Source organism: Amphiprion ocellaris, chromosome 13 (genome assembly GCF_022539595.1).
Source record: "Amphiprion ocellaris isolate individual 3 ecotype Okinawa chromosome 13, ASM2253959v1, whole genome shotgun sequence".
NCBI lineage: Eukaryota > Metazoa > Chordata > Actinopteri > Pomacentridae > Amphiprion > Amphiprion ocellaris.
In genome coordinates, this window is record NC_072778.1 from 15,487,178 (window position 1) to 15,510,571 (window position 23,394).

Consider the following 23,394-nt stretch of genomic DNA (forward strand, 5'->3'; position numbering starts at 1 on the left):
GAATGAGATGGCATTATAGCAGGGAGTTTGTTTGGAACAGGACAGAAATCATGATGTTGTAGACAGAAGCGTGCACCTTGCTGGGGAGGCTCGTGTTGAGTGTGTGGGAGCAGATAAAGAGGAGGTGGTTCTGGGACGCTCAGTCATACTGTTGAGTCGTTCTCTGTGTCGTGGCCCAGCTCAGTGAAGCACTAGTTACTGAGAAGGTCCCACCTGATGACCCTGTAGACCGGCCTGCCCCACTGTTCTTACACAAGCTCAGATGAAACACGGTTCTTTTCTTTGATATTACAGGTCCAGGGACAGAATCCATGAAACTTATCTTAAACTGGCGACAGAAAGCGGCTACGACTGGTGACACCAGATAAGCCATGATGGCATGTCGGCTGCTGCCCTTTGCTTTGGCTGAGAGGAGGTTTCAGGGACATTTTAAAGCTGCATTAGGTCAGAGAACGATGTGGATACAGCCAGTGGGAATTTGTGAGACTAAATGGAGGTAGATAAGCAGGGATGGACTACTGAGCACTACATGGCACTCGGATAACGTGGCGTATCACGCCAGTGGGGCCAACCATTGATGTTTAGCCCAAGCAGGTGCAGTGTAGCTATAAAGCTGGGTTACACTGCACAGTATCTGCTCTTTGCTTGCGTGAAAGTACAATTTAATGGCAGCTTAAAGGAATGTTAGGTCAGGTCTGGAGAGGGTTCTGTGTGAGAACAGCCTGTCCTGTTCAGGACTGTCTCAAGCACTGAGAGGGAATCAGTATCCAAGGATGTAGGTGGCAGTTTGCTGCTCTTTAACAGAGGAGGGGGCAGTTGACCAGACATACTAATCAGCTAGTCTTCATTCTTGGCATCTTTTCTTGTGTAAAACATAAAATATATCAAAAATATGGTGTGTGTGTGTGTGTGTGTGTGTGTGTGTGTGTGTGTGTGTGTGTGTGTGTGTGTGTGTGTGTGTGTGTGTGTGTGTGTGTGTAAAAAACTGTGTTTGTTTTGTTCATTTTTAATAGAAAAAAAGAAAAAGATTAAAACTAAGAGATGATTCCCTTTTAGAAGTGATTTAGACCTGCATTCTTTCTAACAACCAGCAGGGGGCGACACCTCTTGTTAAAGTCAGATGGTTTAGAAAGCTATGAGAAAATGACTCTACTTCTGAGTTGATTTGTTGCCTCAGTAAACACTTTCCTAATGAGTTTATAGTCTCAATCACTACTTTCTTGACTCATTCAATGCAGCATGATGCCAGTTTAGTAAATTCTGGTCATGTTTACAGTAAAATAGGTGACAAAGCATGATATGTTTTAAGGCAGGGCTTCCATCCATCTTTTATATGCAGTGTCTGGGGAGAACAGCAGCTCTGGTGGGTGTTTTTCCACCAACAGCCACAAAGGGCAACAGTGAGCCCATATCAGACTCAAAAACAGACTTCGACCAGTGACTTAATGATCAGATTTATGACTTATTTTAATTTTTTTGAGAGGGTGGGGTGACAAAAGAAAAGATGTCAAGGATGAGGACTAATTGGTTGGTCTGGGTAACACACGTCTATCCACATGTAGCTGCCTCCCGAGTTTCTGTATGGGACCTTTCTGAGCTTGCAGGGTCTGCTACTATGTCCAAATGTCATTTACCAGTAATGCTTGGCTTACATACAAATGCATGTTCATGAATGCTGGAGCTCCAGTTAACAACTGTGAGAAAATATAAATAACTTTTTCAGTTTCCCAGAGCTAGTGTTTTGGAATTAACAAAAATCCCCAAACATTCAATTTCTAGGTGTATACAGCAAGAAAAAAGCAGGAGATCCTCATAAATGAGACAATGACCTTTCCGTTGATCAACTAATCGATATATTACTTTTGCTGAGTTTACTATTACAACTTGTGGAGCGATGCATGTTGCATAATAGCAAATTGGATTTAGTTTCACTGCAACACGTGGTTGGAAGGTATATTGTTTTATTTGTGTTCAAATCTTTAAAAAAAAAAATACAAAAAAGTACAACACACTCAGCAATGTGACAAACCTAGAGATGGCAGTGATGGAGAGCTCGAACATAGGCATTGAACAGTGGAGGGTGAAGGAGCAGCGTGAGTGCTGAGGTCTGATGTGAGTGGTTACTGAATCACGTCTGTCAGCAGGAAACGAGGCCGACAGGAATAAAGTGACAAACAGAGGCGAACCGAAGATAAGGATGTAAACTGGTGAAAACAGATTAATCTGGTGACGCCGGGCGTGAATCATTCCACCTGAAGGCAGAAATAAAATATGTCACGCAGATTTGTTATCGCCCTGAACAGACGTGACGAAAAGAAGTAATGTCCCTTTTATACGCACTGACTACAGAATGATGCCGTCAGATCAGACCAGCAAAGTACAAAATTATAGTAAACATCACAACAGGAGACCGTCAGACTAAACACAAGGGAACAACTTTGTCGGACTAATTATTTAAGGCTATTTATCTGTGAGACACTGCTGCTACAATGTGTTTGTATATTGTACTGCATGTATATTCTTACACGTAATATGGGCTGACAGAAAAGTGTCACTTTCTTTGGTCGACTAAGTAGAAAAGCGATTAGTGTAACATCACAGTGACTGGTTGAACTGTATCCACCACTTTTGTTTTTACAGCTTTTGGCGTCTTTGTTTCTCCTCATCTCCCTCTCACTGTGTCCCTCCACTCCTCTTCTTTAAAAGGTGTACGGCCCGACATAGATGGAGAGTCTGAGGGCGGAGCTGGTCTGGTAGTTGCCCTGGTAGCTGACCAGAGGGTTCACCGACACCATCTCCAGGTCCAACGTGTACTCTCTGGGCCCCGAGACGGCACGGGCCAGGACCAGCATGGCACTGATGTTATTGATTTGCTGGAGACGACACGAACAAGTATTAGTGAGAACAGAGTTGCAGCAGAGGAAACGGAGCTCTATCGCAGCAGATGATCACATAATACTAGCACCCTGAAACTGAAGCACCAAAATGGAACTGGTTACTTGTAAGGTGCGTTCCAATCAACACACAACCATACGATATAGTATGTCTGAAAAATTTCTGGTATGCCCCAATGGACAGTATGTCAAATATGCTATGTCCAAACTATCAGGATGTCCTGCTACATCTGGTCACATTTTGCAGTATCTAAGCCAGCATGTTTTTCTGGTCATTCTGATCTACAGTCCTCTGCGCAGAAAGAGATGCCTCATATATCACACAAATAGAAACAAGCTTGATGCACAGACAGATGACAGCTAATTTCTCTGCAAAAGATACATGAGCAAAGCTGTCAAAGCTTAAAGTGCAGTGTTATGATGAAGTATTATGTCCCAACTGTATGCAGTCTGCCTGCAAAACTCTGTCAGGGCAGCTTCAGCACCTATTGAAAATAAAAATATAAAGTCTGTGATTTGAAACGCAGCCTCCGTACTTACACTGGTGCTTTTCTTAATGCATCACATCAAAATGTTTTCTGGGTTAAAAAAAAAAAAAAAGATTTATAATCTTGATGTAGGCGGCGTAGGTTTTTTAAGGTCCTCCACATTCACACAGATGTTTTCATTTATTATGCCTGATTGAAATCTGCTGGGTTTGAAGCTCTGCTGGACATTTAAAAGTTCACTAACCAATCAAAGCGATAAGAGTGTGAGTTGTTCTGTCCTGACAGGTGGAATGTCAGTGAAACAGGCTGCGCATTGGGACGTCTAACTGGTCAAATAAAGCAAAAACGCAAGTGAGTGAACCACAGGTTTTTAGGGGGCTACAGGTTACATATAAAAGTGATTTAGATTAGTTTACTTGACCGGGGGAGAGCCTCTTGTGGAAACAGTTGTAGTTGTGTTTTCTGGAGGAACTCGCCATCGTTGTAATGGGGTAGAGATTTTACTTTTTCAACAGGAGGCCCGCCTTACAAACTGAATGTGTGGGCATTACCAAGGCAACAGGCTTTATTATGCAGAGGTTTTCCTGCACAGAGGAATTTTGGGACCCTCCAAACATGTGCTGCTTTTACACAATCATACGAGATATGTTTTGTTCATCAAATAGTCAGAAATAACAAGAAAATGCACAGATTTCTGTTCAACAAGGTGCCACAGACTGAGTGCTATTGACTGATCATGCTGTCATCTGTGTTACCCCCTAAAGGCCTATTCTGAGCTAGGAAATGCCATCCAAAAGGGTTGCATTATGGGAAGTTTTGGATCCAGATTTTTTTCTTGGGCTGTGTAGTATCGATTTTGACTTCATTTTGTTTATTTTCTGTCTCTCATGAGTCGCCTATATGCTTTAAGGCAATTTAACGTGCGTTGGAAAAACACAGTGCAGTAAGAAAGTTATTAAGGCATTAAAAGAGCAAGAAAATTACAAAACAGATAAACATTCTTTTCACTAAACCCATGCTTTCTATGAGATTTAACTGACTTTACTTACTACCACATGGATGCATTTGACTACATCCAGAGTGACTAATATCACTAACAGTAAGTTTGAGGCTTTATTGTAATGAATAATGAGAAGTAGCATTTTATTACAATAATCAAAAGCATCTGTAACAGCCCCAACACTATCATGTGACACTAAAGGTCTTGTTTGATAAGAGAATTTACTTTTTGGAAGCATTTTAATGCAGTTTCTCCAACCGTTATTAACTGGTGTAAGAAAATCTTGCTATCTCACAAGTGTCCTACAATTTAGTCAGTGTTGTTCTGACATCTCTGTTTAGGCCTAAATAAAATTGGTGCCTTCAGTGAGAGCACTACGAGCTTTAAAGACCTCACTGTGTTTGCAGGTTCTGTCAGAGTAAACTGGACCAACAACCATCAGCTCAGCAGTTCTCACCCTGATGTAAAAGTCTCCGTTATCGTCACCAGAGCGAATGCGGAAGGTGTTGTAAGCCCCCGCCGAGACGCTGGTGGCCTGAATCTGGAAGATGTCGGAGGGGACGGAACGCTCCGAGGTGATGCTCATGTAGCGGTGGACGATGGAGAAGGGCAGATCTCGACAGGCCGGCTTGTTGACGGGACATACACAGCGGCTGGATGCACACAAAGACAAGGAGACAGAGTGAGGAAAATCAGAGCATTGTACTGTCTCATAGTGATGTTTGGTGCAGGAAACCATCAACAGCAGTTCATAACTCAGCCAGCAGGTGGAGTAGTATGACTGAGAGGAGCCTTCTAAAATCTAAACGCTTATTGAACGGTAGCCATCTTCCCTCATGTTGGTCTAAAACACATTTTATACCACCAAATCATCTGGGACATGTCAATAGCGACCCACACCTGTTACCAAGCCAGCACTTGTTCACACAGCTGTAATAGTTTTCTTACTGCACCGGAGCACGTTCAAAAGAAAGTTTTGCAAAGTTGGATTCATATGTGGAAAAAGTAATTGGGGCAATCTTGCAGTCTGAGCCACACTCAGCACAGGGGCTGATTATATTCTGCGCTGATGGCCAACACATATTTGCGTAATTGGGAAAAGGTGTGTCCAAGTGTGTGTTTGTGGTTGAAGCTTTCACGAGGTGTCACTCACTTCTCAGAGACTTGTACGTAGGGGTCTTGGCAGCGGTTGTTGTCCACACACTGGTATCGTCCGTGGATATTCACACAGGTCTGCGCCTCCGTGCACTGGTGTTTGCCGGTTTCACATTCGTTTATATCTGCAGAGGACAAGCAGCTCGAGATGTTTGACTGAACACAATAAGACGGAGCTGCTGTCTAAGAATGATCCGATTCAGTGCGGCATTTGTGACTCTGGGAGCAAAGAGGGGAAGGTGTTCTTACCCTGGCACATTCTGGTGCCCAGCAGCTGGTATCCTTCTGGGCACACGCAGGAGAACTTCCCTGGTTCGTTGACACACTGGAACTGGCACAGGTAGCTGGAGTAGCTGCACTCATCGATGTCTGAGAAGTTGTAAGTTCAGGGTATGTTAACTGTCTGAGAGCAAAGAGGAGGAGAAAGCAGCAGGAGAGTGTGTACTATCACACTTCTTACCGTTACAAGCGAAGCCGTCGGGCCCGAGCTCGTAGCCCTGATCACAGCGACAAAGGAAGGTGCCGTAAGTGTTGTAGCACCTCTGAGAGCAGGGGGCACCCATCTCACATTCATTCACATCTGAAAGCAGGAAGGGTAGATTTCACAGAACATCGTAGTTATAAACTTTAAATGCTTCATAAGTGACCACAGAGTCCAAAAAGCTTTTATAGGTTCTGGATCAAATATTAAAACTGAAGGCAGAAATCCGAATGATAGCCCCAATGAATGTAAAGTCTGTGAAAACATATTTTCTCAATCATCTACGAGTGAAGAGGTCCAACATGAACACAATTTTCTGCCAAAGCTGAAACAGTTTTGTTACACTTATTTAAATTAAGATGAGCTTTGCTGAAAAAGGTGACGTCACAAACTGCACATCTGTGCACAAATTAGGCTTCAATTAAATCACATCAAATCAAACCAATATGTGCTTGAAGCAGATGAGGTTTTCATTGTTAAACCCTGAAATAAATAATAACAATAATAATAAATAACTCTCAGCTTTAATCATTACCTGTTTCAACATGAATTGTTATTCTTACACAGTAACATTTAATACGTTTTCAGGGTCTTAATGTTTGTCAGGTGTTTGATAAAAGAGAGATCTTCGTAAGAGCAAACAGTGCAGTTCATCTGTGTGAGCAGCTGTTGTATTTATGCTAAATTTGGACGTAGTCTGACTTTAAATGACTATTTCTACTTATATCCACAACATTTTAGAGGGAAATATTGTGCCTAGTGTAGTACAGAATCTTGTAAACCATATTTATTTTACATTTGCAGTTAACTACAGTGTACAACATCGTTACGATTTCACAACCGAAATATATAATCAGCGGAAACAAAGTCATTTGACATAAAAGTGATCAGCAATAATCTTGATATTAAATGAAATTTAATGAAAAGTGATTTTTCAAGCAAAAATTCAATACAGTTTCTCCAGTTTCTGACATGAAGATCATTATAACCTCGAGATAATTGATCATTTAAAGAATAAACTCATAAATAGATTACACTGTTTGTTGCATCCCTAGTTAAGTCTATAAAACTAGCATATAAAAGAATGATAGGGCAGAGTTATATCTGTATACAAAACACACAATTGTCCTTTATATCTCATTAACTGGTCCACAGAAATGTGTCTGACGTGATTATTTTGATTATACATCAGCAATAATAATACTATTATGTAACCTGTAACAGCATGACTGATGGGCCATTTGTTTCACTTCTGATATTTTATGTACATTTTGCAGTTAATACTTTTATGTAAGCAAGATTATGAATGCAGTATGTTTATTCGTAGTGGACTTTTACACTGTTGTACTGTTACATTTATTAAGCAAATGCTCTTAAAACTCACCAATGCAGGATCGGTTGTTTCCTGCCAGCTGGAAACCAGGTTCACACTGACAGGAGAAGGAACCAGGGACGTTGACACAGCGATGCTGGCAGTACCTGTACCTGCACTCATCGATGTCTGACGGCCAGAAGAAGAGTCAGAGGAAGGACATTCACATTCCTACAGGTATTGAATTTTTCTGAGTTGTCATATTTAAGCTTCAATCCACTGATTAAAAGAGGAATTCAGATTGACTCACCAATGCACTCTGTGCCAACCTTGCGGTAACCGTCCGGACACTGGCAGGTGAAGGCACCCAGTGTGTTGATGCATTGCTGGCTGGGCTGGCAGTCGTGTTCATCTCGCTCACACTCATCAACATCTGGGTGAAGTGAAACACACACATAAAATGTGATTATTGTGAGCAACCACGGCATCATTCAGCTGATCCAGTGTGACCCTTAAAGGAGATGTTCGCCTCATTTGCACCCAGCAGCTGAGAATATAACGTTGAGTCATGTTTGCTGTCTCATAGAGGCCAGATGAACATCTCACTGTCCCCCAGCACAAGCAGCTTTCCTAAAACACCAGCAGCTGTCCTTGCGTGAAATCTTCCAAATTCCTGCTCTATCTGTCTATCTGTCTGTGTGTCTGTCTGCCTCCCGTGGACTCAGACCCACTCACACCCACACAGATTGCAGCAACACGCCGCCTCCAGTCCCAACACCTGCCACGGCCACCTGTCCCTCACAATCTGTGGCCGCACTCAATAAATTTACACAATCACGCGCACACAGACATGCTTAATGATCGCTCATCCTGTGGCCACCTGTCCACCTCCGACCCCCAGACCAACAAACCAGACACCCACCCACACAGCTGTCTCCTTGCGGCTCGTAGCCCACAGGGCAGGGGTTGAAGGCCTCGGTGGGCGTGATGGGGGGCTCTGGAGCAGGGATGACTGACGCAGAGCGAGGAAGGCACAGGTAGCCACCGTAGTGGTTGAAGCACTTCATTTCCCCTTTGCAGGCATCTGGAATAGTCTCGCACTCATTTATGTCTGATGGGAGACACAGAGACGGATATTTAATTGCAGAGTGTCAAGTACAGACAGCGGGTGCTTGTTAGAAAGTCATTAAAAAGACAGGACAGGGTGTGAAGAGCAAGAGGATCATCAAAGTTGTTATTGTACACAAACATGAGGTTGTGAGCAGAAAAACTGCAGGTAAAAGAGAGTTTTACCTTTGCAGTGCTCAGTCTGAGGGTCCCAATGATACCCATCTGTGCATTCCTACAAAAAGCAGCAGGGAGAGAATGTGAGAAAATGATGGAAAGAAAGATGCGAACAGTCCGTCTGAGCCAAGCAGTTGCATAATATATTCATAATACATAATAAATCCCCAGTAGTGGGACATGAAAAAAAAAAAAAAAGAAGCAGGGGATGGAGAAACTCGTTTCCTCTGTATTCATGTCAGAGTTCTGAGCCAAGAGGATGAGAAGTCTGCTTCTGTTAAAGGATTTGTGACATTTTTCAAACTACTTTCCTGAAAGCCAAATGTCACTTGAAGAACAAAGTATTTCAAGGCCGCTGTTTGGAAAAAGGGTCATTATCATTCAAGGGAAAAATACTGCTGTGACCTGCATGGAAAGAAAAACTGAGGCCTAAAGAAACATGCTATTAAAACCAAATTTAACCCCAGCAACGGCCACTCGAAAGTCCTGAGAGGGACACGTTTATGTGGAACACTGAACCAGGAGAAGAGAGAGGATTTCAGGCCTCCGCTTCAATGCAAGAAAACTGTAACATCGACCAGCAGGTGTGATATACAATATGGAAGGAAGAAAGGAGACGCAAATAAAAAGAAAGGAATGAGAGGAGAACGAGGGAGGGAGATTCATCCATCCTTACCGTGTAGGTGTCACTTTCTGTATGTGACTGTGAAATCGCACTGCGGAGGAGCACAGACACACATATGCACACACACAAGACCGACATACAAGCACCCTGCATACTAATGCACTAATTGACGGGGGGCTGGGACACACGTGAAACATGCACACACAAACACACACACAACTATCAGACAGGTAGCTGTGCCCTGAAGACGAGACGTTGTGAAGCTCAGAGCAGTCGAGAAGTGGTATCTGTATTTCAGAGAGAGACAGAGGAGAGGAGGTGGGGGGGAGAAACATAAAAGACAACATTAGAAACACAAAATGGTTTGGTTCAGTCTCAGAGCTCTCTTGTGCTGTGTTGTAAGCTGCTCCCACAGCTGACACGGATAAATCACCTTGAAGAAAAAGCGCTGCAGCCAATTTTGAAGAAGTCAGTCAGAACACAAACAGTTAGCTCCTTGGACTCGGTTCACTGTTTGTCAACCGAACAGTTCCCCCTTGATCGCAGCAAGAATAAATGGAATGAATTACTCTGCCAGGTAAAAACATAAACATCGTGACGTACTCCAACCTTCAGCTGAAAATAACCAAGTCAACATCGCAGAAATACTTTCATATTAGCTGCTTACAGAAAGCCCTCTATGTCTGCACACTGGAATGACAGTCTGGCTGAGCACTGCTGCCTCCAGAGGTTCGGTTTACTGTGGATCAGAGCAGTGGGGCCACAAAAAAACCTGGACATTACTTGCATTTTTTTTTTTTTTTTTTACAGCGACATCTACTACTCAGCTGCTTTAGTTTCTGAGATTAAACTTCAAGTTGATTTGTCTCTGTGACAAGGAAAATCCTTTTTTTGTCGATACAGTGACGTTTTTGAGCATTTTCATTGAACAGTACTTTATACACTACTACATTTCACTACTAAAAGCTGGAATCTGTGAGTCAGCGTTTGTTGAAATTTAGATAATTAACATATTTAAACAGTTGCCATGTTCCAGATTTACCATCAATCTCACTCCCACTGCCTACTTTCCCCCCATCTGTGCACAGGCTTGAACGTGCACGTTGGAATAATTTGTGTGGGTCGGTTTAAATGAGGGCTGAGTACAAACATCAGATTTTTTTTTCCAAAACAGAACAGACAGCAAGTGGACTGTGAGGAAATATTTGTTGAATCTGGCAAAAAAGTATATCAGATTAGAATCACATAGTTTAACTTTGAGTGAGGAGCTACTTTGATTTTACTCACAAAACGTGGCTTATTAAACACGACGGATTAATGACGGTCCTGTAGATGTTTTGTAGTCGTACGGCTGATCAGACCTGCTCAGGATGGAGGTTTGCAAAGCTGTGCTAAAATAAATGTGAGGTCTCTTGAAGAACGATGCAGCTATAACTCATCCCACAAAACAAACAAAAGAGCAACAAATGTCCTGAAAAATGAGTAATTTTTGTCCTATTTTACATAATCTCAGACTCATGGAAAAGCCACATTAGTTATACTTTCGTCGTGGAGACATTAAGGTACATTTTGATAATACTTGTACCTGTAATGGAGTATTTTCATTTGACAGTTTTGCTACTTATATTTTAGTAGAAGATCAAAGAAGTTGTCCCACCACAGAGCTGTTCTGTACAGTGTTGTGTTATTTAAGGTAGATTTATATCGTATTGTTTGTTTAGTGTCCTGATGGACTGGGCTTCTGTCCCAGCAGAGACACAACCGTCCCTCAGTTCCTGAAAAGAGGCTATAAGTGTTTAAACTGACTATAAACATAAATAAATCAACCAAATTTCCAACCCTGGCAAGCCAGAAAGGTAGAAAAAAACCCCAGGGCAATTGAAGTCACACAAAAATTCTAAGCAATGTTGTTTGCAAAGTGAGTGAGCTCCAGTTAAAATACATGACGGGAAAGTTATAATCACTGGCTGTCTACGTGCATAGAGTCAGGCTCTGATATAAACTCCAGAGGCCACATTTGCAGACATTGCTTATTGTTTTATTTCAGGTTGAGACAAACAGAAATCCGCAGGGTGACTTGGACACCCTCAAATACTGCTTGGATGACATCACGGGCCATTTGTGACCTTTTGCATGGCGGAAAGCAGCAAAACATGCTCTCACCCCTGGAAGCTCAGACGGTAACGCATGCCATCGTGCAATCAGACGGCCGCAGTACGTGACCTCTCTGGATTGGCCCGGCAGCCACTTACAACCAGAAAGTATGTGACCCAAAACCATCTGAAAACAAACTGACCATCAGTCCGGGGTCCAGTCACTCACTGGCTACTGAGTGTGGGCAGCAGGGATGCATGGGTGTTACCCTGCTGCCGCTGGAGATCAAGTGGTGGTGGACCTCTGGAATGCCCGTGGCAAGGATGTGGGCGCCGGTTCTCAGCTGGGATGCCCTGCCACTGCAGTGGTTCCCAGAGTATCAGGTTCTGGGAAACCCCCCATGGTTCACATAAGAGGACAGCTGGTGCCAAACCTCCTGCCACTGCCCCCTAATCTCCCTACTGTCCCCAGGATGTGGAGGTGGACGTCAGAAAATGTGGCTCTGATGCAGGAGGTCGGTGTTCGGATGCGATGGCTACTGACCATGAGAAATACGGGTTGACTAGAGCTGAAACAGTTATTTGGTTGATTGATAAGTCAGTCACATGAAAAATGATATTTTTAAAGGTAAAATGCAAAACGCTTGGTAGTGTAAGCTTCATAAATATGTGGGTTTTCTGCTCTTCTTTGTTAACATAACAGTAAATTAAATATTTGGAGGTGTTGAACTTTTGGCCAGACATCTGAAGGTATCATCTTGGGCTGTGGGAGGATGTGATGAACATTTTATTTATGAGTTTAAGTAAATAGTAAGCAGATCGGCTAATAATGAAAATAATCATCGGCCTTAGGTGAAAGCACTAAATATTGCCACACATTAAATTAATAATTATAATCAAGTATATTTACCATTTGGACTTTGGCTCGGCCTCAGGACAGCAGGTCGGCCCATTTTTACATTCACACAGTCAGCACCACTTAACAAGCAAAACGCCAGGCTGCTTATAAAAGTGACCACATGGGGACCAGAAAAAACACCCAGCTGGACCACACACACACACACACACACACACACACACACACACACACAGAGGATGGTCATTTGTTACTAGTGCATACATAGCTAGCTTTGCGTTGCTGTGCTTGGCTGTGCGTGGAGCAGAACGAGAACATGGAGGCCTGGCTGCGCTCTGTTACAATTGTGGCAGTGAACCTGCAAATCCACAAAACAGGGGGTCTCCATCTCTCACACACATACCCACTCATACAGCCTGACTTCTGTTGCTGCAAACTCCACAGGTAGTGATGGATTGCGGGCCTGCAGAAATCCACACACTGTAACAAATGTTCTCCTGAGCTGCTTCGTGCTCCCAGCGGTGGTGATGCTCTGTCTCTTTGTGTAAAGAGTGTGTGTGTGTGATGTACGAGTGTTTGCAGACGATGTGGGCTGAGATGATGAGCTGTTCTCTGGGGAACAGCACTCGTTGCCTTTACAATCCTACCTGATTCACGACACTAGCGTGGCGCTGTCTCCTGTCAGCTCTTGGGAGCGTACTGTGTAAACTGTGATAAAAATACACTGTCAAATAGTAGTTAAGCAGTGAGGTCATGCAGGTTTAGAGGGTGAGTTGGCACCTGTTTCTCTTTCAGAAATTCGCCCGAACTGTCTTGCTGTAACCTCCCCCACCTAGTGACCAGTCGGAGATTGTGACACTGACTTTAAATGTTGTACAAGAGGGATGAGGTGGAAGGATTTTGCAACATACAGTACAATAATACATGCCCAGTGAGTCATTGCCTCTCTTCCTGTCTAACCCCCTATTACAGCCAGAGCCAAGAAGCAAACTACACAGCCACGTTATCTTGGCTCTTCTAAGAAGCCAAGTGCAGCTGGGAGAGCGGAGCAGTGAGCGGAGCAGCGGTGCAGCTGTGACGTGTATGGCCTGTAGCAGAAAAGTGGGTAAGAGGTACATCTCACCTCCCTAAAACGCTCGCAGACATGACAAGTCATCCAGCAGTTCTCTGCTTGACACGGATCCCTTCTTACATGTGTGTAAGACATTAAGGAAAGGCAGGGAAAAACTCACGGCTGGATCGTTTCCGGTGGCTCTTCTGTGTCTCCCTCTGACCGGTGCTGGCTGGCTGCGGTGGTCCCGGCTGAGTTGGCGTGCAGAAGTGGATCCCTGAAACTCCTGCCTGTGTGACCCTGAGAGAGTGAGTGGGGAGACCGACAGCTGGAGCAGCTGAACACATGCAGAGGGAGGGAGAGAGAGAGCGAGAGCGAGCTGCAGTCGCAGAGGAACAGAGAAGAGGGAGGAGAGAGGGACAGCCCCTTCTTACCCCCCCTCTGGCCCCCTGCACTGCCATCCCCTACTCTCCAAACCCCCTCTCCCTGACCCCCCAGGATGCAAATTCCTGGTCTGCGGCCCAAATACCAAAATTCCAAATCCGTCCAAATCGCAGGCACAACAACTCACAGATTCACACACATGCCCCCCATCTTCTTACCCAATGCCCCCTCTCACTGGTCCCACAACACACCTGGTTTCATTTAAACTAAACCCCCGCAAAAGCCCCGAGCTCTCCCACCCTTTCCTCCCTCCCTTTTCCCATTTACCCCCCATCTATCTATACTTACCTCCCCCATCTTTTCCTTATTTTTTTCCATAAAGCGACTGAAGCCCTCGCTCTCGTCCAATCTGACATGCAGGATATTTATAGCCAGGGAGAGAGAAGTTAATGGAATGTGGACAAAAATTAGAGACTGGAAGAGTGAGAGTGTGTGTGTGTGTGTGTGTGTGTGTGTGTGTGTGTGTGTGTGTGTGTGTGTGTGTGTGTGTGTGTGTGTGTGTGTGTGTGTGTGTGTGTGTGACTCGGAAAATTTGTCAGCTTATTTTTCAGAATAAACTAGCGGTGCTTTCTGGGATAAAATGCAGAAAATAAACGACTATCATTATTCTTGACCCACGCAGCAACTCTGCTCTTCTCTGTTTGGACATGACTAATCCATTACTGCACTTGGAATCATTTCCGGCAGTGTTTTTTTCCTTGCAAAATTTGACGTCCGCTATGTTGCAAACAGGTTAAGATGTTGCTTAACCCAAGCTAGTCCTTATTAGTTTAAATCTGACTCAACTTAATGTCAAACTTTAAGGTCACCCTTCGGCATGGAACAAATTAGTTTTTTTTTCAAAATGGCATGAACAGCAGCAGCTACATTAGGTTTTCACCTATTTCAAAGTGATAGCCTGCATTTAAGTTTACAGCTGAGTATTTTTAACAGATATTACATTTTTAGAAATAGAGCAGTAGCTATATTTCCTTGTCTAAACCTCCAGTGTTTTGGTTTTAAACCTTTACTTAGCCCCAGGTTGTTTATCTGCCCTGTGTGTCTGTGTCGTGGCAGGGATGGCAGCTGTCATTACAGGGGATGTTGTTAAAAATCACACTGACAACCCCCTCGCTGGACAAACTGTGCCCCCCACCCGGCTGGTCCCTTATTCCCATGACCACACACAGACATCCCACACACTGGCTGGAGTCTCAGTTCATCATACATGCGATCTGCTCGTCCTGTGAAGCAGCGCTTTGCAAATCTGCCATCGTCACTTTCGCAGCATGATTTGCATCTCCTTTTTCTTTTCTGTCTCTTATCTCCCCCCAACACCCACAAGATCAGTAAATCCTGTTTCTGGGATGACTTAATGATGATATCTCTTCCATATAACACCGCAGATTAAACTCTAACATACAGCAGAAGACATGTTAAATAGTAATATAAAACAGAACGCCAATTTGATGTAAATACGTAATTTTATTTACAGACCAAATTTACAGATACTGAATGGACACTGGGGGGCTGACGGGGGGGGTTTAAAGCGATAATGGAAGCAAATTCATCACCGTTGACGGAACGAAGGAACAAAATAATGGCTTCAGTCAGAGGGGAAAACCAACGGAAGGGAGAGCGAGAAGAAGAGAAGGGCGAGCCGTGAAGGAAACGATTCAGTCGTGATACATTTTGAAGATACAGCTTTTGATGACGCCCATGTATCTGTCCCACACAACCTGATGTCTGAGAGACAGAAAGAGAGACAGAGAGAGTTAGAAAGTGGAGCAAAGAGGCACTATAAGTCTCATGAGCAAGTGTAATTGTGAAATCTGGGTGAGGAGAGTAAATGAGGCAATCTTTGTCCTTTCAGTGTAAAGGCAGAGGAGGGGGGGTCTATGTTTCTTTTTATGAATATCTCTTTGTTAAGCTTGTAGTAGCGCAGGGCTGTGTAAACCCTTAACTACATTCCTGAGTGTTTGCATGAGAAACAAGGTAACTACAGTTTAAGAAATCATGGGTGAGATAGGGAGACACCCACTGGTAGAACAGGGACGTCAATTTTAGAGAATTTCAACATACAACTTCATGCTTGAGTAGCACTTGATAACTGCTGATGTGTATGTCCTTATTGGGTTATTTTTTTTAGTTTTATAAAGCTCTCCACAAAAGTATGGCTGTATTTTTAGCATGGGCTACCCCTGGGAACTGATAACCCTGGCATGGCTGTAACAACACTCCACCTGATAAGGTTAGGAGAATAAAAGCACATTAACTCACTTGAATGTGTCAAGTATGTGTGCAGAGTTGGTGTAGTGAGTGAGGTAGAGTTTCATGTCCGCAGCTGTCCATCGGTCTGAACGGCACGGCTCAATAAACTGAGGGGGGAAACGGAAAAGGGAGGAGGTTACATCATACCGCCTCAAAGGCAGACAGAAGTTGGCACAGACGTCACAAAATCTGGGCAGGATGAGCTGTCTTTACTTACAGCTTGGAAAAAAAAAAAACAATACTTTGATGATGAATTCTCACCTTTTCCACAAGATCAATAAAAAAATCTCTGACATCTTTTGTGTTGGTTAACTTTGCGGCGATGTTGACGAGGCCTCTGGAAAGATTCTACAGAAACAAAGATATGATCACATTTAAAAAAATATATCTTTCCTTTTAATGTACAAATAACAGACAGATGATGTTTAGGATTTTATGAGGTTCTAATGTTTGTCACCTTGAAATTAGCCTCCATCTCATTAAAAGCTTTAGTCTTTCCTCTGAGAGCTGTACAGACCAAACTGAGCAGACAGAAGACAACAGAAACGGAAATTACACATAAGAGAGCAAGGATAAAATTAAATTAGATTAGAAAGCCTGTATGTTTTGGAGGAATCAGCAAAATCTTGAGTTTAGGGTGTGTTTCGGTTACCTTTTGTGTTGATCCAGCAGATCTTTGTCAGTGATTAAAATCTTTAGTTCTTTCAACTCTTGTAAAAACTCTTTATCAAGATCGACGTCCATGTCTTCCACCATGTTATCTACAAAGAAAACTCAAGTCAGACACTGTCAAATCAGCTTAATTTCTGTGTTTTCTTATTGTAATTAGCAGCATTTACTCATTGTCTTACTATTTCAGTTCAGTTATTATGTCATTACTCAAAGTCTACCTAAGTTAATTTAACTTTTTGCCTTACACATTCATTCTGATGAGGGCCTGCAACACCTGAAGGACCTCTAGTGGTCAGTGGACTTCACTGACAAAGCTCTGAATGCTATTTATTAGGCAAACTCAGCATAGACAGCACACCTCTAGTTCTCATTTTAAACCCTTTTTAAAATTTGTTGCACATTGTCAGGTGTTTATGTTACATTGCTGTTCTTTGCTGATATACCACTAATGTTTTAACACTATGTAAACCTTCAACCAAGAGAAGTTATGTCAGTGCCATTTGATTAATGTGTTACAGAACGGGTAAAAAAAAAAAAGGTATATGGGTCTCTCACATCTTGTACAAGCACACGGCCAAAAGAAACAACAAATATCACTCACCAACGGCCCCAACTGTCCAGTTGTTGATAAGCTGCCCAGCACAGAAAGCAAAGTCCTGGAAAGTGAGATATTGCAGCTTTCTTTTCCCTGTCTCAAAGCGATTGTTGGTAAAGAAAACAATGGCAGCGTAATCCCTGAAACAAGCAGAGGAGACATAAGAGATAACAAAATAGAACAGGACAATCCGATAATTGTATTTATTGGTCTAGATATTCTGAATATTGGCCTTTTCATGTTGTGTTTTGTTTGGTGTTGTTATAAAACCATGCACTAATTCATCACTTAACTACAACAAACTGATGAAAAGTTACAGCAATGCTTAGAAAAATAAATGTGAGGCAGTAAAGTATGTACTCTGCTCTCCTCACTGATTACCTTGCAAGCTTGTCAGAGAGAAGAAAATGCTGACGTATGTTCTCCACCAGGGGTCCCTTCAGCTCTTCCACAACTTTGAAAACACGTTTGAAGTTGTCAAACTGAAATTAAATACATGAAGCAGGGGATTTACTGAAATTGCAACAATGTGACTTTTGCAAAACCTGCACAAGAATTTACTCTGTAATCAGCTATCCTATGACAACTAATCACATTTACCCACTGCTGGAAAATCAACTTGTTTACATACTGAAACCTGCTTTTCACAGAAAACTAAGAAAAGAAACTGCTATATTTACCTGTCGTCTGCAGCTTTTCAGTGTCACACCTGTCTTGGCACTGATGTCATCCAAGTCTTTCTTCGTCCCTTTGGAGAGTTTCTTCCCCAGGACCTCACGGACAAATGCATCATCAAAGGCATAATATCTAAACAAGGACAGACACAAAAGAGGAAACTTCTCAGTATATAATCCCATCTACATCGTCAGGAAACAAGAATAGGGTAAAATAGGGTGGTTGAATATTAAATACATGCAATAAGTGAAGAATAACACAGCTCAAGCAAGAAAAAGCTTCATAAATCCTGGGACATAGACAGTTAAATCAGAATGAATGAGAACATCATTGCTGCACCTCTCTATGAGGACAGTCTGTCGATGGGGTGGGATCTGGAACAGCAACTGGTTTGCCAGTTTCGCTGGACTGTGCAGCAAACGCTCACACATCTGAAAAGTCCTGTACTGGTCCATGGTGTCACTCAGCAGAACATCAGCACTTGCTTCACACTCATCCAGCACTCCTCCTTCCATGCGGACTTTCACTGCATCATTCACTGTTGGACAAAACACAATCATTGTTACATGTAATAACATGTAACTAGCACAGTTACTGCTGTTCTGTGAATAATCACTAGCAACTTCATGGTCATGGAGGTATATGATGTAGTTTGTGCAGAAAATTATAGGCTCAACTGAGTGTTCTCCTAACATTTGGCTCAGATCTATTCATGACCAATAGGCTAATCAAAGTGCGACGTATTCTCAATAAAGAAAAATGTGTCGAAGCATCATGCTTTGTTTTGATGATCATTTTGAGACACTAATTGTGTGATCACTAGAGTCTGATGAGCTCTAGATTGGAGACCACTGTATTAGACTATGTCTGGGCGATAAACACATTATCATTAGCATAGAAAAAAAATCATTTGATAAAATACTCAATAGTTTTACTTTAATGCATCTGGGACATGCAAAGTGTGACTGCATGAACAACCCCTCCCTGGTCAACAATAAGCTTTTTATATTAACAGATAATGGAGCTCCTCCATCCACAGACCTCTCCTGGTGAAGGCTACGATCTGCACTTACCCTTGTCAGACAGCCTGTGCAAACCAAAAACATCCAAGACCCTGTTCCCTCGGGGTAAGTTTATTTGTTTGTGTTTTTTATAGGTGTGTTAACATTAAAATAGTTATCTGTGAACCTTAACAAACAGGTTACAGTGGTTAAATTTGTCATGGTGATTTTCAAACGTCTATGTTGTTATTTATACCTGTGTATCCATCCAACCAGAGCTGGTAAACCTCCTCATCCATGATAGTGGTGTTACCTACGAACACATCCAGCTCTACAGCCATCTGCGTGGAAGAAAGAAGCAAAAAGTAAGAGATTTTCAAGGTCCAGTGTTTGGCTAAAGTAACAATCAACAATCAGCTGTCTGGCTAGCTAAAGTGAACAAGAGTCAGCAGGTGATAATATACCTTGTTTTAAAAGTGTTGTCCCGAATAGATTCGAGCAGTTAGCTTGGATATAAACTTGCCTGCAAAGTCTAATGCTATTAGCTGGGTTTAAGTGTGCTCTCCATGGCTCACTAATTAGCTAACTTCCTCCATTAACGGTTAGCCTCCGATGCTAGCTACGTCCGTAAAGTTGGCAGCCGTCAACGGACAGTAAACTGACAACCGGACTACAGAACGATGAATTAAAACCACACTGACACGACGGTGTAAACAAACAGCCAGCACAGGGGTAAAGTTCAGTATTTAAATCACGAACATCTATGAAACGTTAATGTCCCTGCGGTGCTGCGGTGCGCAGTGTCAACAACAGCAGGCACGCAGCGCACACTTCCGGCTCCGTGACGTCACAAGGGAAAAAAACGGCTCGTGTTGGTTTGGACGTTTAGCAGTTTATCATCACGTTATTAGAAAATCACCACAAATTCATTTTAAAAATCAGCATAAAATCATCACATTATTGTCACAAGACATATACAGTTTTTATACGTTAGATACAACGTATTCATTTTGAAGAAATATTCTGTTGTTTCTGATGTTTTACTTGTAAAGTAACTTTGTTTATTCCATTTTGATAAATATGTGTACCCTGCCATTTTAAAAAAACATTTAAACTAATAATAATAATAATAATAATAATAATAATAATAATAATAATAATAGCATTTACACTAGTAGTGGTAGTGATGGTTGTAATAGTAACAATAATAATAGTAATTGTATTTATATAGCACTAAAAAGTCACCATTATTTATAGAGCACATTTTAAACAACATCATTTGACACAAAGTGCTTTCCAGCGAATTGAATGTTAAGGTTAAGATACTACAGTGTTTTAAAAATACTAATTATCTCACAGGCTTACGTACAAAGGTTAACACCCTACAATAACATTAATTACATAAAATTACCTAGCTAATTTAATATTAAGGTTAGAACCCTACAGTGTTGAATACTCAGCAACCTAACTAATTTAGATGAATAATCAAAGGTAAAACCTTAGGAAAGTATACATGGAAAATCTGATGATCCAGAGATCCCCTGTGACAAACAACACACACAAGAACAAAAAACAGCGGGGAGGTTGGTGAGACCAGTAACAGCAGACCAGAAACGTGTTGTTTCACAGCCTGAGATACCTGCTAAGTGGAAAACCACAAACTACAGAAGTGAGAAGACACAAAGTTAGTTACATATACATCTGGAATACCAATACATGGTGAAAGAAAGACAGAAAAGGAAAGTCGAGGTGCTCAGTGCAGGATGGAAAGTCCCACAGTAGTCTAAACCTACAGCAGCACAACTAGGGGATGGTTTAGGGTCACCTGTTCCAGATCTAACTTTTAGTTTTGAGTCTAATCTTAAAAATAGAGAAAGTGTCTGCCTCCCAAACCTAAACTGGGAACTGCTTCTACAAGACAAGAGTCTGAAAGCGAACAACTCTGCTTCCCATTCTGCTTTATTAAACTCTAAGAACCACAAGTAAACCTGCACTCTGAGTGCTCTGCTGGGATATAACATTGCAATAAGGTATTAATAAAGCTACGGGGGAGCTTTGTTATTAAGGGCTTTACGTGTGAAAAGAAGGATTTTCAATTTTATCCTGGATTTTTCAAGAAGCCAATGAAGAGAAGTTATTATGGGAGAAATATGATCTCTCTTGTTTCCTCTCAGAACTTTCACTGCAGTATAAAGTAGTTAAATGCTCGTATATTGTTATAGTGTTAATTAGAGGATTCCTCACATTTTCTGCATTGCCAATAAATGGTACAATGAATACTGTGTACACATTTTAACACTGTATGTTTTTAATGTGACTGATATCACACTGGCACTTTTACAGTTTGTTGCTTATAATAATTTTTTTTAGTATTGTCAATTTTCTAAAATTTTATGTTAAAATATGCAAATAAGGTATTTTATATCTAAAAATGCCCCAATTTGCATCCATTTCCAGAAGTCTTTGTTTTTATTTTGATTAGATAGTATAGAAAAAAGTTTCTACAGAGGGTTTTTTGAATACCTGTCTTAATCACTCCTTATATCAGAAAGAACTATCAACAGCAAGGAAAAAAATATTTGCACTATGTTTTAAGTAATAAATAGTTCAATAAATCAGGCTATGAATGATAAATTAGCAGATCGCTCTGTTAAAACCTTCTAAAACAGATATAGGAATAAAACTGGAAAGTCTGGTGTAATGAGATGGAGATTTCTCCAATGAGAGTATGAAAAATCAAACACAATTTGAATGCAGAATGCATGATAATTTTTGTAAGACTGTGTGAACTGATCTTTGTTCAAATTCATGTACAATATGTGTTCATTCAGAAACAATCTTCTTCACCACAGCCTCCCTTCAGAGCTTTTCTTTTTAACTGTAATTGTCTTAAACATTAATTACATGGATTTTTTCTTTTTCTTTTGGTCTTTTCTGTTAACAATTACAACAGAGCTGAAGCCGATTCCTCTCATCTATTGTAGGTGAGACATGGCACAACTCCAAGACTGGCCTCCATAAATTAGACATAACATAAATAATAATGACAAGAGGGCTTTATTTTCCTTTTTTTTATCTGCTGGGTTTTTGGTGCTAATTAAATAATGGACTTCAGCAGTGGCCCTGATAACTAAATATATAGCATGATCCTGGTGTTGGCAAAACTGCAGTGTAGACAAATGTAACAAGTGAACATCAGTTCAAGATAAAGCAGCAATAATCAGTATTTTTTGTCAGTGATAGACTGATTTTACTGAGTGCAGTGATAATGCAGTATTTAAGAAAATATCATTATTATGGAGAGCTTGATAATCAGTCTCATCATTTGTTAAAATTATAATGTACATTCTAAACACAACATTGTTTGGGCTCAACAAGAAAACAAGCACAAGTATTTGCATTAATTTATTTGAATTATGACAACTTCTGATGAAATAACCGTCAGCCGACAAACTTGACTGATTTAGAAGCGTTAGCTTGCCTCTACAATCACATGTATCTTCATTTACCACTTACCATACCATAGTTATGGTAAATGAAGATAAATAATTGCCATAATAATTACCACAAGTGTTTAAGTTAGCAACTGTTTAAAATATTAAGTTGCCTCAAATAGATTTCCTTCAGCTTTTTCAGATTTTTGTTCATGTAGCTTTTGAGAAATTAATGAATTCAGCAGTAAAATTGTTAGGCGATTTCCTTTCTTTTTCATTTTGGACAGTTGTTGTGTATTTGAACACTGGTCATACTGTCTGGTAATGTTACCTTGAAATGTCTTTTGCACCGTATTTGTTTAATGTACAGGTTTCCTAACACACAACCTTAACAGACTGAATTTGTCCAGACATTTTAGAAAGGGAAGGAGCCTTAAAATGCTGAATTCATGTTGAAGTAACAGCAAGGTATCGAGCTGTTGCTTTAATTTTGTCCAATGTGAATTTGATTTTGAAACTACAACTACTTTTAACATGGAAAATTTAATTGACTTTACAAGCAATATTAAGTTGATACATTTATCAACATTGTTATGTCAACACAACTCAACAAAACAATGGCTGAAACTTAAACTTTATCTAAATCAGTGAATTGGATTTATTTTTCTCTTGCGACCAGCCTTTAATAAAGGTGTGAAATGAACTATTTCTTAAACTGCAGACTTTAAGGTGCTCCAATTTTAAACTAGTGATGTACTTCACACTACAGCTAGATAATGAAGCAACATGGCATCTCAATTTACAGCAGAGGCCCAAGTCCCTGAACGCAACACAAACCATTCATTTTAAGAAAGCCTACAATGATCACAATGGATGATTATGTGAAGACTCAGATTACTACAGTGGATTTGGCAGCCAGACAGTGGCCTACTGTGGATCTTTGCACTTTCATTTGCGCTCTTAGTTATGATAAAAACGTGTCTAGCAGTTGTGCGCTTTGCTTGCTCCGCCTGGTTGTACACAATCTGCTCTCTTTTCCTCCAAAGATTAATCTAAATAAATCCCCACAAATCCCTCTGCTCAC

General features: G+C 41.3%; 2 protein-coding genes and 1 long non-coding RNA gene across 3 annotated transcripts; 1 reads left to right on the top strand and 2 right to left on the bottom strand.

The window, feature by feature from the left end:
- Window positions 1–1,944: 1,944 nt before the first annotated feature.
- efemp2a (EGF containing fibulin extracellular matrix protein 2a) lies at window positions 1,945–13,611 on the bottom strand. Its single transcript, XM_023284866.3, has 11 exons — window positions 13,421–13,611; window positions 9,291–9,526; window positions 8,624–8,672; window positions 8,253–8,441; window positions 7,641–7,763; window positions 7,403–7,519; window positions 5,998–6,117; window positions 5,787–5,906; window positions 5,536–5,662; window positions 4,840–5,035; window positions 1,945–2,873 (listed from the first exon to the last, which is right to left on the bottom strand). The coding sequence occupies exons 2-11, from the start codon at window positions 9,390–9,392 to the stop codon at window positions 2,700–2,702; spliced, it is 1,317 nt and encodes a 438-aa protein (XP_023140634.2). The 5' UTR covers window positions 9,393–9,526; window positions 13,421–13,611; the 3' UTR covers window positions 1,945–2,699.
- LOC129350329 (uncharacterized) lies at window positions 2,871–19,000 on the top strand. Its single transcript, XR_008603707.1, has 4 exons — window positions 2,871–3,006; window positions 4,790–7,567; window positions 13,161–13,293; window positions 18,891–19,000. It is a non-coding gene; the product is annotated as an uncharacterized LOC129350329 (long non-coding RNA).
- On the bottom strand, window positions 15,128–19,713 carry fibpa (fibroblast growth factor (acidic) intracellular binding protein a). Its single transcript, XM_023284876.3, has 11 exons — window positions 19,341–19,713; window positions 19,133–19,217; window positions 18,215–18,413; window positions 17,881–18,007; window positions 17,582–17,682; window positions 17,207–17,340; window positions 16,586–16,694; window positions 16,391–16,454; window positions 16,195–16,281; window positions 15,943–16,040; window positions 15,128–15,408 (listed from the first exon to the last, which is right to left on the bottom strand). The coding sequence occupies exons 2-11, from the start codon at window positions 19,215–19,217 to the stop codon at window positions 15,339–15,341; spliced, it is 1,074 nt and encodes a 357-aa protein (XP_023140644.1). The 5' UTR covers window positions 19,341–19,713; the 3' UTR covers window positions 15,128–15,338.
- Window positions 19,714–23,394: the final 3,681 nt, after the last annotated feature.